The 18,077-nt window shown below is 37.9% G+C and overlaps 1 protein-coding gene across 2 annotated transcripts; it reads left to right on the forward strand.

Annotated features, from left to right (window-relative positions):
- Window positions 1–1,153: 1,153 nt before the first annotated feature.
- On the forward strand, window positions 1,154–17,524 carry LOC139979820 (uncharacterized). 2 transcript variants are annotated; one of them, XM_071990947.1, is made up of 5 exons: window positions 1,154–1,311; window positions 4,005–4,173; window positions 5,988–6,116; window positions 7,391–7,618; window positions 14,579–17,524. In XM_071990947.1, the coding sequence occupies exons 1-5, from the start codon at window positions 1,246–1,248 to the stop codon at window positions 15,034–15,036; spliced, it is 1,050 nt and encodes a 349-aa protein (XP_071847048.1). In that variant the 5' UTR covers window positions 1,154–1,245; the 3' UTR covers window positions 15,037–17,524. The 2 variants fall into 2 exon arrangements, with proteins under 2 accessions (XP_071847048.1, XP_071847047.1); XM_071990946.1 differs by lacking the exon at window positions 14,579–17,524 and adding an exon at window positions 9,354–11,439.
- Window positions 17,525–18,077: the final 553 nt, after the last annotated feature.

An 18,077-nucleotide genomic window follows, 5' to 3' on the forward strand; every position in this document is an offset into this window, starting at 1 on the left:
CATAAGGAGAGTAAACGCCCTCTTAATAGAGAACTGAAATCTTTTTGTCTACTAACTAACAAATAATATACGAAATCGTGCAATAAAACGAAAATATAGGATTCAAATTTTCAACGTTTCATTTGTATATATATTTTTTTTTCTATTTTTTTTTTCAAAATGGCAATCAATTTAACTGATTTGATTTGATGTAATGTGTCTTTATTGACTTACAGTTTGAAACTGTTGATGGTGTTACTACGGTAACCTATTAAATGCCCCCTTTTTCGCTTTTCTTATTAATGTTATTGTTATTTTTTATCGTTATGTATCATAACTTTTTATATTCTCCTACTTATACAATTGTATTTTATGCTATTTATACTGGAATAAAGGAATTAAAGTGAATACCTTTCACGAAAAGAGTATTTCTGTCAGAAAGAGAGGAGCACTTTGTGGACGGAACCTGAAGTTTCAGCTGTCGTCGGCCCAAGCAGAATTGCAGTAAGATAGGTAACATAGGATATCATAGTGGTATTGTAAGAACGAAGAATGCTTTTAGACAGTCGACATCTCAAACGGTGTTTTTATAGTATTATAGTGCTGCTATATGAATATCAGCGCTCGTCGTAATATAATTTGCAGTGATATGGTGCAACCGTAGTATGATAATTTAGCGTGTATACGACTAAGTTTGTGAACCTAGGGGGCCTATATATCTAGCGATCTTTAATTAAGCTTCGAACTATTGCACTTTCACCTTGCAAGTTGTTCCCTTTATTAATTGGCATGAGTTTCGGGTATTTCTTTAAAGGGGTATTCCCTTGGTAGAAAAAAGGTAACACTTAAACTTTTGCACAATGTAAGTTGGGAATCCCATCTCAATATTGTGATATCATTTCCTACTATATGACTATTTATAACTGAATTATTCTTGAAATGTCATGCATTTGAAATGTTTCCATATTTGGCAATAATTCTCTGTATTTAGGAATGTTCTCAACAACTTATTGAATATATGCTATTTTGTTCTGATAATAAATGATTGAAATATTGTAAAGAAAAGCAAAACAAGGTTTGAGCTCTGTTGTCGTGATCGTATGACTGTGCGGCTTTATCTTCTTGGGAATTTCCCTATTGTGCAACGCGAACATAATGCTTAAGGTCGCGTTGCAATATTTATAAAAGAATCTCGTCATTGACAACTGAACATCACAACCGCTTAACACGTTACTCCGTGTGCAGTTAGTCAGTCTACAGAACACAATGATGGCTCTGAATTTGTTTTTAACGGCTTATGCAGTGAAGTTACTGGCTGGTATCGATCCTGTGGTAAGTTACATATTTAAATGTGTGTGTGTGTGTGTGTTCACCATATGATGTAGCGTAGGCTATTCACTATATACATGAAGCTCCGTAGCACATTGAAGCTGTATCTCACGCTCGTTAGTAGCAGCTCTGGGGCAGGGGAAAGTATATGACGTGCAAATAGTTTGGGGTTGGGGAATCTTGTGGAGTTGCAAAGGCCTTTCTTTATAAAGTACATATTATAAGCAAATTTATACGGAGCATTTAGACCATAATAACGAATATCTCGGACCCTTGACCCTGTTTTCCTCTAGGAAGGGGTCCTTCAGGTAAGAGGCCAATGTTTTTGGGAAGAATATTTTCTTGAAGTAATGACAACGGTTTCTGGGGGATTCAATATCGAGCTGGTCGGTGATTACGTCAATTACGGGTGGGGTGGGCAGTGGCGGAGCGTCCATACAATCAGGGGGGGGGGGGCGTATGCCCTCCCTGGCGGACTTAAATGGACTGCTGGAGCCCTTTTCAGCTCTTTACCACTTTTTACTTATTCGCAATTATTGACTTTCTTATAGCGCTCTCATCTACCTATTGTCATTTGTCACATTTTGTTGGTGTAATTTGGCGATTACACCTATATATTCTTCGTTTATCTGCAAATTAGCCACCCAGCAAACACAAAACGTTATCATAACATTTTTAAAAGAGCCTCTAAAATATGTTTTTATAACGTTAAATGTGGTGTTATAAAAACGTCGGCATAACGTTTTTATGAGATAATAATGTTAAAGTAATGTTATATTAATGTTTTAACGAAAAAATGTTTTGAAATAATAGTCTGAAAAGGTTTTCGTGACATATTTATTACACCACAAATAACTTTATCAAAACAAAAGACGAAACCTTTTAATAACGTTTTAAAAACGTTTTTGTGTTTGCTGGGCAGGCCCGGAAAGGGTCATTTCCGGCGATCTAGGGAGTATCTTTACTCAAAAAATTTCTGTACGCTACGCGCCAACCTGTGGTGGCGCTCCGCTTGGATAGTGTCGAAAGCGCACCTACAGACCATTCTCGCCCCTCCTGACCAATACCCCTAGCTCCGCCAGGAGTTGGGGGTTTAGTGAGGGGATTGTGCAACGTATTCAATTCGTAAGTACTCACCAGCACAGCCTTGCTTTTGGACCAAATTATAGACCTAATTAACAGTCTAGCTATGCCTCAGAATACACAGTTTGATTTCTAAACTGTCTCTGGTAGGACTGATCAGATTTCCTATGCAAGATGCAATAAACGACCCCACAGCAACATCCATCTTTAGGATAATTTATGATCCGCCTTCGTGGCCATTTGGGACCCCCCCCCCCCCTCGTCAGCCCCATCTATATAATCCCGTGCACGTCACTGTTTCTTTGATATGTATCTACTATTATTTTTTGGCCTTGAAGTTCGGGAACAATTCTTCGTAATGAAGATTTGACTATAGCTATAACTTAAAATAGTGTCGAAACAGAAGTTCTAACACACAACACCTCTAACTTTGATTTTCGGTCATAAGACCGGCCACATTTGCCAACTTTTGCCAACTTCAATTATGTTAAGGCCCATATTGTCTGTTGATAACGACAGAAACCGAGACAATTCAGCTATAAGTAGAGTTTAATTTCCTGAGTGTAATCGTTCCGCTTTTAAACAGGAACTTCCTCTAGTGCAATCACGCGATCAATTGAACGAGTTATTTCGGAACCAAGGAAAATTCCCCCGACGTGTTATCAAATAGGTCAAAGCTGGAAAAATCTTGGAACACGTTACCAATCGCACGCACCTTTCCAGTTCTAACCCTACATTTCATCCCCTACTCTTACCTGCCCCCCCCCCCCTCACTGTATTCAACCCACGAACCCATCCCTTTCCCTATCTGTCTTCCTCATCCCATCGTCATATATTAATGCATCTTCATTTATCCATTTCCTGACTTCTCTACTCCTCCTCCTCTTACTGTCTCTACCCTCCTTCGCTTCCATATTTCTTCTCTCCGTTTGGAGGTTAACCGTGGTTAAGACTGGACATAGTTGCATATGTACAAAAGCAAACTACACGTGAATTTCAAGGGGTTATCAGGCGTTACTAGGCGTTATATCGTAATATATCAGTGGATATTGCGTATGAACTCATCTTCCTGAACATAAGTGACTTTACTACCTGCTGTGTAAGTGAATATTATTTCTTGAATGACATTCAAGTATACAGCAATGTATACAACAAAGCGACTACTGTTTTCTTGTAAAGACTGGATCCTGTTGCTTCTTTTGTCGAAATTGAATGAGTAAAACACACTCATCGTTTATTGCGTTAGTTGTGTTATATTTTGGCAGTTACAAAATTCCCGTTGGAGTCCCCCTTGCGTCATGGCTATTAATAGTTACTACGGAAGTGCATACCGTACATTTCTGCCCTTCTCGTTATGCGGAAGAAATAAAACATGGTTGTTGTTCAGTGTTGTTTCTTTTTATTAGTATTATTATTATTATTTCAAGTCATAATTGTATTGATTCATGTTTGTGTGAGGTATAAAGTTGAAAGAACAAACAAATTAATAAATAAAACGTGTCATGACTATATAGGAGGTAATTTTTAGTGTCGCCTACCGCGGCCTCCGGTCGATCTCTTGCATGATATTGGTTATGCTCCTAATAAGTTCCTTCTCCCTTCGTTTCTTACAGTTCGCAATATTTGAAGACCATCCATGTGCGGCAGGACAATTCAAAATTCTTGGAAAAAACGCCGAAACGTTTATTCGATGCCAGACGTGTTACATGTGTCCGCCTGGGTACGGAGTCCTGCAGGAGTGTACGGAAACCAGTGATACAACTTGTAAGAGATGTCCAAGCGGTAAGTTTTCATGCGCATTCAGCACTATGTTACGCACAAACTGGAATGCGCGCGGTTAGGTGAAATCACTAGACACGTATATAGATAATGTAATTGCGTTTTGCAATACGTTGTGTATAGATGGACAGGTATATCATGTTTGGTCAAGTGGGGCCATAACTTCCCAACCGACTGTTCAAAAAAACTTGTAGGACCAGACAGAACGTTTGGAAAATTATCAAGAGTTTTAGGGGTTGTGAAGATGGTCGATAAGGGTGCGATTTAAACATGAAATCAAAGTCCAAGCAAGCATGGGTGTATTCTTGGTATCGCTTCTGAGGGGTGGGGGCTCTAGTGGGTTGTGGCTCGGTACTCATGGGAGAAGCTGGGTCATGCTTTTATCCACTGACCATAAGTGACCAGAACAATGAATTTCACTGAATGGCCGACAGGAAAACAGGTGATGTTTACTTTCAAGGGTTTACATGTAACGCTAAACTTGTGTTATATGCGATACATGAACATAACCAATGAACAATGCGCCACATCGAACTTATTCATCAGTTATTTCTCATACAGACATAATGTAATATTTTCAAGTTTGTTTATGTACAAACTCGTTGCGGCCCGCAAGATTAATATCGTGCTCACCCTTGGTCTAAGGATGAGCACGAAATTTCTCTTTTCGTTACGGGTCGAGTAACTGTCCTTAAAGTACACCGATGATGTGAAACAAAAAAGAGACATTATGTTCAACCATGTTAAGCCATTGGACTGTAGAGCAAAACATTTGTTTTCTCGTTTTGGAAAATATCTTCATTGATTTTGTTCAGATAGCCAATACAGCCGGACAGCCTTCTCGAGAAGAAGATAAAAAAGAATCCTTTTCTATATAACTACGTTAACAGTTTTCCCTGGACTACAATAGCCATAGCTATGAAAGAGTTTTGCTCATGTTATTGTTCTTCAAAAAATTACAATACAATACAATAGTATTGTATGGTATTTTTGCTTTCTTGTTGCGGAACATTTAGTCGATAGATGCGCCCTCGTATAACCCAACGATGGATTTAACCATAGGCTTGATATGTTAAAAATAACCATGTCGTACAATTGCCTTTACATCATACCGGCCTCAAATGATTCCTCAATTGTGTTAGCAATGGCCCTCTCTCGCATGTAAATCTTGTACTTTGGATTGTTGGAGGTTGCATCTGTTAGTGTTTGTGTACCGTTTGTTGTCGTGTAAATTGAGCGAAGCAATCAGTGATGCTGTATCATAAATATCATCTATACGTGAACTTAGGCACTTCTATGGTAGTCAGTGGTAAACCGCGTAGTAGTTTCGTTACATTAATGTTGATTATCTCATATTTCTTCGTAATGTGACATCAATTGGTGACGTCAGTATTCGCCTTTACTGTGAAATTTGCCTTATTTATAGTAGCAGTTGTCGTAAAAAAAGCTTTCTATTAATTAACTGAGATCGATTCTAAACATTTCAACGCCCTGTGACTCTTCCATCATTTCAATTACATGCAAAATCAAAGGGATGAACGTCATTATTTCAAATGAAAGTTTAATATTAGCAAAAAATAAACTTTTGATCAAGCCAAGTCATGAAACTGCTTCCGTCTTCCTGGTGCGTGATTTCAATAATGTGGGCCATTAAACTAGTTTCTTTATTGCAATACTTTATACCTATTCATTCGTGGGATATTAACTTTGGGTAATTTAAAAAATGTGCCATTAAAAGTATACGGTAACTAGCTTCTTTATTACAATACTGTGTGACGCCTTTGTTCATCCGTATAACATTTTCACACATTACATAGGGTATTTTTCGGACTCTTCCACTCGTAGAGGGGGATGTAAGAAGTGTAGACCATGTCTGGACGAAGAAGACACTGTTCGTGAATGTACATCAAACAGTAACAGAGAGTGTCGACATCAATGCTCCCCAGGTATGTGCGTTTCGAATTTGCTTCAATCTCAGAAACAGTTTTATGAAGTAAGGTATGCATTTATAGCGGCGTCACGGTGAGACTTAAACCTCGTGTCTCGAAGGGGTGCATGGATGGGAAGGGGGAGGGGCAATCTGGAGGCGCTGAAGTTATCATCGATTCACATTGCACAACCGCATTAAGCAATACTCCGTATTCAAAGTTGCAAAACGCTGTATGTTACACCTTGGATCGATGACGTCACAAACACTGGACAACACTTGGCAGCCAATCAACTGTTGTGTATATATATGCTGACTGGTATATCTCACAAACTGTCGTTTTCGCTCGCAAGTGATTGCAATTAATCCCACTTGCGTAAGTATCCCACTTTAGAGCGATTGTAGGAATCTTACGAACAAAATATTTTATTACTGTGATTTGTATTTTTCTTCTAAATTTTTGATCGACCGGGGGATGTCAATGTTTTATGTTGGATCTGAAGATATCAAGGCTTCCATAGTGCAATTGTAATGAATTTCATTAATTGTAAATGAGAAAAGTCTCCCAAAAAAAATTGTCAAATCCAAATGAAAGCATCACGCTTACTCATCAACTGTAGTTATCTTTCTTAATTACCATCATAGGTTGAACAGTACTCGGTATGCACTTGTCGGTGGTGATTTATAAACAAACCTGTTCTATCAGGATGATATCACCCCATTACATACACTACATTACACTAACTACATTACCCCACACTACATTCCAACACATTACGCTACACTAACTACACTACATTACACTAACTACACTACACTAAATACATTACACTACATTAACCCACACTACATTCTAACACATTACACTACATAACACTATACATTACGCTACACTACAATCCAACACATTATACACTGCACTACACTACATAACACACTACATTACCCCACACTACATTCCAACACATTACACTGCACTACACTACATTACGCTATATAACACTACATTACACTACACTACATAACAACACTACATTACACTACGGGATAAATGAGATTGCACAATTGACCATCGTTATAATGTAGAATTAGATTCCAAGACGAGAGTACATTCTTGACGCTGTCGATATCTTCTTCAGAGCTATACACCTTGATCTTCGTTTAATTGTGAGACGATATGCTCCTTTAACTCTATACAGTATTAACTTGCGTTCTTTTCTTTACAATAACTTTTAAAAGTTGCTGCTTTGTTAACCGGAACTAAAAATAAAACTTTCTTTTTTGTTTTGTTAGGTGATTACCTTGATGAAGTCACCAGACGGTGTCTCCCTTGTTCACTTTGTCACCAAACCAGAAACGTGAGAGTAACAACTAACGAGCAATGCTCATCGCAGGGATTACCAGATATGTGGGTGTGTTCTTCTAATATAACAGTTACAGATGACGAGGGACACATCAGTACGTTCGACACTGGCGATGTTTATTCATATAAAGCAGTAAGCCGAAGAAAACATCAAGGAGGTAAGACTATATCTCAGCTATAACATACATTACAGTCCTTACCTAGTTTTTTTCTACACACAGAGACAGTATCGTTTTTGTTTTATTTTTGTGTTTTTTTTTTTTTGCTTTTTTGCATGATGACGTATCGATACATGTTGATAAGTTTTGACAAATGACAAATCTTGATATAGGAAAGGTTAATTCTTGATTGCTCAAGCAATTGTTCAATAACCGTTTAAGTAGTGCAGATAAGGATTTTGCATTTTGAAGACTTTCGTGTTGTTGTTTGCTTGATTTGTTTGCAAAAAGCTGAATAAAGAGGTATTAGCTATATAAATGTCGTACTTTAGGCAATGTTTTGGGAGAAAATCCACTTTGAGAAACAAACAGAAGCTTCTTCAAGGAACTCTTACGGCTGGACGTTATAATATGATGACGATGACGATGATCATGATAATGATCATCATTATGATCATGATAATAAAGAAGAGGGATTCAGTTTAATAGGCTTTCCATCACTTCTTCTTCTTCACAAACCACACCGAACAATCTCAGCCTAAATCCATTTCTATATAATTCATCTCAGCCATACTCCATTTCCATATAATTCTTGCACCTCTGGACGCCATTTCTTCTTTTCTTTCAAATCAACTGCATGCGTGTTAAGTCATCCACGGTACAGTAACCCTCAGAGGCTAGAGCTCGTCTTGTATTCGACAGTATGGTTATTTTGGTCTTGGAAAAAGACAGTTTGACCAAGAGATGTCTTTCCCTTCCGTTTCTTACTTTGCCATCTCCGGTGGGCTCTTTCTATCTTGTATGATGGTATCCCAAGTTTTTCGAAAACCTTTTTTGCAATATTAATATAGTCCTCCTTTTTCTGTGGTCTTCAATCCAACTATACCTTATTTCTTCTTGAGAACCGCTTTTGTTTGTTTAAAAGACCGGCATGGTGATCTTTCTCACTTTCGAGGATTTTAACTATCTCGTCGAATGTATTACGTCTATGTCTCTCTCTGACTCTCGAAATGTCGTTTTGCTCACTGAGTTGAGTTTAAGCTTCTTAATCGCCTTGTTGAAATCATCTTGAAGTGACTATATTTCTTTAAGGAGAGTCTTGCGTAGTCGATCAATACTGGAGTCCATATAGCAAAATCACCTTCCTCTGTATCAGAGTTGTTGTCTTCACGTCTTGAGTGTGATAGGCTAGAGCGAAGGCTATAGGCTGAGACGCCGAACTCCTGAAGTTTTTTGCTTCCGAGGCTTCCATTTGGTCTTCCAGCAGGCGTTTGTGTTAACTCAAGTATCCTCCATACTAATATACACTTTCAGAAGAATTCAAGAGGGCTACATACTCAACGAGAGCAACCTAATAATAATAATAGATAATAATAATAATAATAATAATAATGACAATAGTAATAGTAATGATGATGATAATAATGATATACGAATATGAATTCAAATAATAATAATACGAGAATGTTGCTGGCACATCATGACTGAATTGGACACAAGGAAATCATTTGACTTGTTTGTCAATTATGAACTGACTAGTAAAGATGCTATTTTATTCTTTGATCTGATGCCGTTCAGTAAAATAAACCCTTCTTCTTTAACGTCATGAGTCAGAGAGGAAAGGTGTGCCGGTGGATGTCGCTTACCGATTCGAAGTTACCATGGGTGACGACACCTTATATAATATGGTGACGGTAAACACCCTACAACATGACTCTTTCTGTTTCTTGTATAGGTCACCGTAATAAAATACCCCCATTGGATAAGTTTATGATACAACGTTTCGAGCAAAGAGCTGAAACCACACCAATAACTTCTGCAGGGAGCTCAACCCAGTCCGCCGAGGAAACAAGCAGTAGCGGACCCACTTTGCATGAGGAGGTAACGCCGAGCCACATATCAACTAGAAGTCACAGCTCTCTTCTCAGCCCGCAAGGCCAAATCACTCGACCAGCCAACGATCGCGAGGCCGATGGAAATTGTGCTTATGGCGGTGTAATCTGTTGGGTTGTTACCTTGACATGTGTGTTTTTATTACTGGTTATAATAATGATGGGAATAATACTACGTGACTATCACAGGGACTTTGACATGAAGAGAAAGATGGGTCAATGGGATGATTATCAATCGAATTCAAGACCTCAGCAATACTTAACTGAATCGTGGATACCTACCCCTCCTCCTCCGTATACACGACGGGACTCACCCGACGAAAAGAGGCCCTCGTGTTACCTACAGGGTGTTGAAACAGTGGTTTAGCCTAGACTATGCACATACATGCGGAACACAATGAAGATGTTAGCTGGATTTCCTTCAACGACAAGATACGCAGACAATGCAACAATGCTTTTCAGTCGGTGGAAGATGGCGTGTGTAGTGTTCACACAAACTAACCAAGGTTATACATATGCAAATTAAATGATCGTCTGCCGTATGGATGGATGTAATAATGAGTACAGCCTTCGGCTTATATGAACAGGGCCATCGTATATTAGTATCAAATTCTTTTAATACATAGCTGACATCTATTTAATTCGGGTAGCTTTTATTTATTTCATATATTTTGTCGTTCTGTAGTGACGTCAATATCTCGCAACTTATGATTTGCACGATTTTGTGTGATGATACTTCTATGTGCAATTTGTATTTTCAGAAAGGGCCCGTTATTTGTTTGTTTTTTTCCCGCGCTCGTCTGTTTTCTGTGATATTCTTCAAGTAATATAATCGAATCAGTTCTGTGCATATGGCACGCTGTGTTATAATTTATTTTGACTATTTAAATATTTAACGTCTAGTTATCGATACATTTTAAGATATCGGGGCTGAAATTTGAGATATCAAGAATAAATCTCAATAAAGCTTTTAAGAAATGAATTGTTGATATCTAAATTTAGAGATACCAAGAATTGTATTGAGGGTATCAAGGGTTGTATTATGGATATCTCGCAAGTAGAAAAGTTAAATTTGAGATATCGAAAATTCAATATAGAGATATCTAGAATTGTATCGGGTTATCGGAAAATGACAGATAACGAGAATAGAATTTGAGATACCGAGAATTGTATTGCGGATATCAAGGGTTGTATTATGGATATCTAAAATCGATTTATAGATATTTGCCAAATATAATAGGAGATACAGACAATTCCTTTCGGATATTGAAAACTGAATAAGAGATATGTAACACTGAATTAGAGATAACAAAAAACTGGTTTAGAGATATCAAGAATTGTATTGCGGATATCAAGAATGAATGAGACGAATCAAAAATTCATTTTGGGTATCCATAATTGAAGTAGATATATTCAAAATGAATTTTTGATTAATCATTGAATTAATGATATTTAAAATTCAATAAGATATATCCAAAGTTGATTAGAGATATGCAAAACTGAATAAGACATAAACAAAATTCCATTTTCGGATGTACAAAACTGAATTAGAGATATCCAAAATTAATTTCCAGATACCCCCAAAAAATCCCACCAGGAATTAGGGATTTCGTTACTTGTTAAAGGCACCCAAGATAAGCCTGGGCACCAAAATGAAATTTGATGTACTGCCAACTTGGGTCCCCTAACCTGATGACAGTAACCGGAATGTCACCCATGACGGTGTTACTAGGAAAACAATGAAAATCTTGACAATCCGATGTCTCTTATTATTCTTTGAAGTAGTCCGCGATAGTGATAGCGTGCGTGTGTTATTGAGTTCAGTAATTGTAGCCGATCAGGCATTAAACCAACTGTGGTACAAAGTGCGACTGGCGGGGTCGCCAGAGCATGTGCACTTTGAGTAAGTTCCATATATATATATATATAAATATATATATATATATATATATATATATATATATATATATATATATATATATATATATATATATAAATATATATATATATATATAAATATATATATATATATATATATATATATATATATATATATATATATATATATATATATATATATATATATATATAGGAATAACGGGAAAACTGTATAACAACTATGCTGCATTTAGAGAAAGGCTGGATTTCGAGTGAGCTACAATAATATATATATATATATATATATATATAATATAAATATTATATAAATATATATAGATCCCTCTTATGATAGGATACTCAACAAAACAGATGAATATATTGTACAAATTCTGTTCTTTCGCTTACCGCATGTCATATGTCCAATTTTACGGGTAAAAAGTTGACTGGAGACTGACTGCCTTGTGAATTTCGTGTCATTTATCGCCTTATGAAGTTAACCCTCTATAACCACTCTAGCGTAATGACGTTCTACTCCTCCCATTGGAAAAGTATGAAAATGTCAGTCGTTCATTTCAAAACAATATGTTTTTCCGGCTCGGTTTTATAGTAAATGACAAACTGTCTACTTAATATTACTTGTATTCAGTCAATAATGAACATGGAGATTATTTTCAAGGATTGTGTCTTGCTTTTGCTTTTGTCATTTGTTTGAAAAGTTTGTCCCAAAAAATTCTGTCAATCCTAAACTCATTTTTATTTTCCAAGTCGTCAGAGTGATTCAGTTTAACTTTGATTTTATTTATTTTGTATTCTTTTGCAATCTAATCCACGACAACAATATGGCATCTTTCATAAACGGACCCGTTTTCACATGTCGATACTGAGCGATTCTTGCAACTATACCAATTAATTTCGAAATCTCAACAATCCAATGGAATAATGACCAAATACCAGTGAGTTACAATTGAATTGGTCGATACATCTAACAGCCTAACAGGGTGTTTGAGTTTGATCAATTGTCTTTAGTTGACATGACTGCATTAGGTTAAATGTGTCCCTAGTTGCCTGATATGTAGGAAAGCTTTTATGGGTTCTTGGCTATCATGCTTGTGTAGCCACACGAACGTAGCTACGATTACAGGGAAATCGGATGAGGATAGGCTCAATGTAGCCATACTGACGTTACATCATGTGCGTGCTCAGGTTCGTCAGAGAAATGTTACACAGACCTATCCCTTGAACGTAACGATCAGTGCAAAGAATGCTACATTTATCCCATAAGTAACAACAGTCACTGCAAAGATTGCAACATATCCCTTAAGCGGCAACAGTCACTGCAACGAATGAACATATATCTCTTTAGGGACAACGGTCACTGTAAGGAATATAACATATATCCCTTAAACGACAACAGTCACTACAATGAATGAACATATATCCCGTTAGGGATAACGGTCACTGTAAGGAATATAACATATATCCCTTAAGCGACAACAGTCACTGCAATGAATGCAACGTATATCCCGTTAGGGATAACGGTCACTGTAAGTAATATAACATATATCCCTTAAGCGACAACAGTCACTGCAATGAATGCAACGTACATCCCGTTAGGGATAACGGTCACTGTAAGTAATATAACATATATCCCTTAAGCGACAACAGTCACTGCAATGAATGCAACGTACATCCCGTTAGGGATAACGGTCACTGTAAGTAATATAACATATATCCCTTAAGCGACAACAGTCACTGCAATGAATGCAACGTATATCCCGTTAGGGATAACGGTCACTGTAAGTAATATAACATATATCCCTTAAGCGACAACAGTCACTGCAATGAATGCAACGTACATCCCGTTAGGGATAACGGTCACTGTAAGTAATATAACATATATCCCTTAAGCGACAACAGTCACTGCAATGAATGCAACGTACATCCCGTTAGGGATAACGGTCACTGTAAGTAATATAACATATATCCCTTAAGCGACAACAGTCACTGCAATGAATGCAACGTACATCCCGTTAGGGATAACGGTCACTGTAAGTAATATAACATATATCCCTTAAGCGACAACAGTCACTGCAATGAATGCAACGTACATCCCGTTAGGGATAACGGTCACTGTAAGTAATATAACATATATCCCTTAAGCGACAACAGTCACTGCAATGAATGCAACGTATATCCCGTTAGGGATAACGGTCACTGTAAGTAATATAACATATATCCCTTAAGCGACAACAGTCACTGCAATGAATGCAACGTACATCCCGTTAGGGATAACGGTCACTGTAAGTAATATAACATATATCCCTTAAGCGACAACAGTCACTGCAATGAATGCAACGTACATCCCGTTAGGGATAACGGTCACTGTAAGTAATATAACATATATCCCTTAAGCGACAACAGTCACTGCAATGAATGCAACGTACATCCCGTTAGGGATAACGGTCACTGTAAGTAATATAACATATATCCCATAAGCGACAATGGTCACTGCAATTAATGCAACATATATCCCTTAAGGGACAACGGTCACTGTATGGAATATAACATATATCCCTTACGCGACAACAGTCACTGCAATGAATGCAACATATATCCCTTAAGGGTCAACGGTCACTGTAAGTAATATAACATATATCCCTTAAGCGACAACAGTCACTGCAATAAATGCAACATATCCCTTGAGCGACAACAGTCACTGTATGGAATATAACATATCCCTCAAATGACGAAGGTCAGTAAATGGAAACAGCCTTCATATCCCTTAATAGGTAAAGTTGTTTGACGTATTGTGGATTTGTCACTGTCCATTTTTCTTCTGTTGTTTTTCCTCTCTCTCTCTCTCTCTTCACCTGTCTCCACACCACTCTCCACCTCCCTCTGTCTCAACCTTCCCCAACCCCCCCCCCACCCCCCCCCCCCTCACTTTCTGGTTATAACGACTGACCTCAGTTTACTCCAAATATTCTCTCCACGTACCTCACCCGCTCTCAGATGTTTTTCTCATCCCATTGGAAGGACTTTAGCAGGCAAGCTCTTCTCAGCTGCCGACTCCGTGTTTCATTCTGCTTATTCCATGGAGCGTAGACTATATTATATTTCATATTGATGTATAGCCAATGCCTTCTATTCGTTTTTATTGACCCACCGATCCGTCTTCTTTTTCCAGGTCAAACGTTTCATAGTAACTATTTCCCACCTTTGGAAGAATTCATTTCTGATCTTGAGAAGGGTACACCTGTACCATCAGAGACCAGTGCAATGATGAATTTTAACACGGCGACGTCGGATAAGAGAAATCCTCGGGCGTTCTCCTCAGTCGCCACATCTACATCTACGCTAAAGGATAGCGGGCCACTAGTAACAGAGGCATCCAATGCCTATCCAAAGGAAATGTTGAGTGCAGCGTCCAGCAAAACGAAACTTATAAGTCAACTTGTTCCTGTGATCGTATCATGTATCTGTTTGGTTGTCATATTTCTCCAACAATGTAAAATTCGAAAACTCAAAAACGGGGCTTCGCCGAGGTATACGTCGCAGGTGTCGCAGCAGCCTGAAGAATTTCATATGCGAATGAGAGGGTGGGAGGAACACGCGGACCCAGGTGCAGCAGTGGATTGCGCGTGATGTCTTAAACGTCCAATACGTCATATTGAAGATAATATAGAGACGGAATTAATGACTGTGTGTATATACGAAAAGTAATAACGACCTGAATGATAACTCATGTGAGTATAAGCATAAACTTAGTTATTTTACAAATGTTATACAAAGTCAAATTCTGAAAGAGGAAGTCATTTTGAGCAAACTCTGACGGGGATTTCTAAATGGAATAGACTCCATGCTAGGTCCTAGTATGGTTGCTAGGTATGCTAGGGTATGGTATGCTAGGGTATGGTATGCTAGGGTATGGTATGCTAGGTCCTAGTATATCAAGTATGGTTAACAGCCCTTCCCGAGAGGGGGTCCCGTATATATAAAAACAAAGGATGACTCTTTATATATCAATAAAGTAGTAGCACTTTATCCCCATCTATTCACACTGAGGTACCCCCACCCACCCACACATAAACATACCTGACTATGCAAATAAAGTAGTAGCACTTTATCCCCCTCCATTCACACACATACCCCCCTACCCCACCCCCACACACACGCCTGATCATGTAAATAAAGTAGAATAGCACAATACCCCCATACACTCCTCCATTCCCACAATTACCACCCTCCGACATAACAAAGGCTCAAAGCTGGCCATATCTGAGTAAACGAAGGCATACAGATTTAACATGAAGTTCCAAACATATTCGAAAGAAGAAATTTAAGAAATATTTCGATGTAGATTCGAAACCGCAGCGTGCTTCGACTTGGGCACCTGTTCCCGAACTGACCGACCACGTATTAACTGAAATCAAAGAAAACGGGTAAGTATATATTGTAAAGATGATCATTCATCTAATGTCGTTTGCATCTTTTGTATAATTGGTTCGTCGTATACAAGGGCGGCGGAACCGGGGGGGCACAGGGGGCACGTGCCCCCCCACTTTTCCTCAGGATAAAAATGTGCCCTTTTTCTACATAAAAATTGAGGTGTCTTCACTTAGCAAGAGGCCAGGGAACCAGAATGAACACTCGGGAAGGGCTGTTTCCAGCCATCTGAGGGGTTTGTAAAACCAAAAATTTTCTTGTACGCTCCGCGCCAACCGATGGTGGCGCTCCACTTAGATAGTCGTGCATACAACTTTATTAGCAACTAGCATGATTTCACCTCATTTTGTCTCAAAAGAAAACTTGTTCCTTGTTTCCCAATTTGCACATTGGATATTGCAGTGCAGTATGCATATTTTCCTTCGGGGGGGGGGGGGGGCGTTGATGGAGTGATGTGTATACGCAAATAAGATAATACAATAAGAGTTATAAAGGGTACTAAATATAAGGCCGCATCAGTCCAATCGAATTTCTGCAAAGTGCCCTTTGATGTCGGTGCCCCCCCAGATTAAAAGTGCATCCGCCGCCCTTGGTCGTATATATATATATAGAAAGTGTTTTTCATAGTTCTTGCAACCAATGAGTTATAGAAAGGGGTGCAGAGGTGAACTAAGCTTGGGTATAGTAGTTTAAGTTGACTGATTTTCGCCTTGACAATATTTATTTTCATTGTATATATTTTACAATAAGTTTGCATCAGTTCTGTTTGAGAGACGATTGAAACGGGATTAAACTAAAAATTGAACTAAAACCGTTAATGAACGGAGACAATCATACACAACGCTTACCACTTTAAGCTCTGGTTGACGTATGGCACATGCCCACTTATATTATATCCACAAATATTTCTACCCTCAACAAGAATTGAAAAGAAAAAGCGATTGAATTGTCAGATTGACTTCCAAACATTGTTGAGTTTGTTTTCTAATTTATTAACAGAGAAATACCGCATGTTATACATCCCCACCCCCCCCCCCCTCCCCCAGAACATGTTACATGCCACATTGATCAATTTTTCAGAGACCGGGGTCACAGCATTTCCAAATAACATTAATATTCTTCTTGTCTATGTTTATTGTCAATTATTTATTGTTCTTTGTGATAATTATTTATTTTATTTATTTCAACTTTCAAGGGTAAAACTATATTACATATTTGGTTTATATCGAAGGTTTATGTTGTATATTTTGTATTTGTGCAAACCTTTCATTAAAGTTTGTGAAGCCTTCTTCTTAAGACGTATTGATAAAGTTATCGCTTTTTATACTTCTATACGCATATAGCACAAGACGATATGGACATAGCAGACTGTTCTAAAATCAGTTATTGTATTGTATTTATAACGGCATGGCTGTCATATGACGTCATTACATAGTTTCTGCCGCGTGATTCTCAACAGAAACTGCTCATCGCGAGTGAAGGTGTTACCTTCTACTCATGTAAAGGTTGAAACAAAAATAGAATAACTTATGAAATATGATCGAATAGTTTCAAACGATCGTTGTATACTGTGTGCGTTCAAATAATAGAAAACTTCGAAGAATTATGGCAGTATGCATTCATATTTTTATTAACATTTTGTAATAAAGTTGTTATGTTTGAATACAAATGTATATGAATATATGGAGTTAAACCTGAAATATTCTCATTTTTAATTTCGAGCTTATATATGTCCCTCGTTACAGTGGCGTGCACATAAATTTCAAAGGTGGCGGGTTGGGGCCATCCACATTAAAAATCTCCCCCCCCCCCCGACTGATTGAGGTAGTGAGGCCAATCTTTGGTGGAAGGGACATGGGCGAAAGAGGGATTTTATATAAAGGAAGTGGATAGTACTGAGGTCGTTTTAGCCGACTCCAGTGCAAGGGTCACATGTTGCATTCTGGCGTGTTAAGTCTTTATAGTAGTTTTAAACGGAAGGTGTAGTAATAAAAAATGATAAATTCAAAATTTTTAAGACTCACTTAGGTAGAGGCATGAACGTTTATGGAAGGGCCATGTAAATGCAAATGAAGGCTTTTTATAATAAAGGAGTGTTGGCCTGTGGCCATGAAAGCCATCTCTTATGTACGGTGTGTGGGTCCTCCGGCAGAAATTAAAAATCAATTGAGGTCAAATTGTGCATTCTTATAGACATACCGTACTTAATCTATAAATTAGGTCTATATATAAGTAACTCT

This window comes from Apostichopus japonicus, chromosome 14, assembly GCF_037975245.1.
Source record: "Apostichopus japonicus isolate 1M-3 chromosome 14, ASM3797524v1, whole genome shotgun sequence".
Lineage (NCBI taxonomy): Eukaryota > Metazoa > Echinodermata > Holothuroidea > Aspidochirotida > Stichopodidae > Apostichopus > Apostichopus japonicus.

Coding starts and splice junctions, on each gene's coding strand:
- LOC139979820 (XM_071990946.1), top strand. CDS start 1,246: ATGATGGCTCTGAATTTGTTTTTAACGGCTTATGCAGTGAAGTTACTG. Junction 6,117..7,390: donor TCGACATCAATGCTCCCCAG/GTATGTGCGTTT, acceptor TTGTTTTGTTAG/GTGATTACCTTGATGAAGTC. Junction 7,619..9,353: donor CCGAAGAAAACATCAAGGAG/GTAAGACTATAT, acceptor TTTCTTGTATAG/GTCACCGTAATAAAATACCC.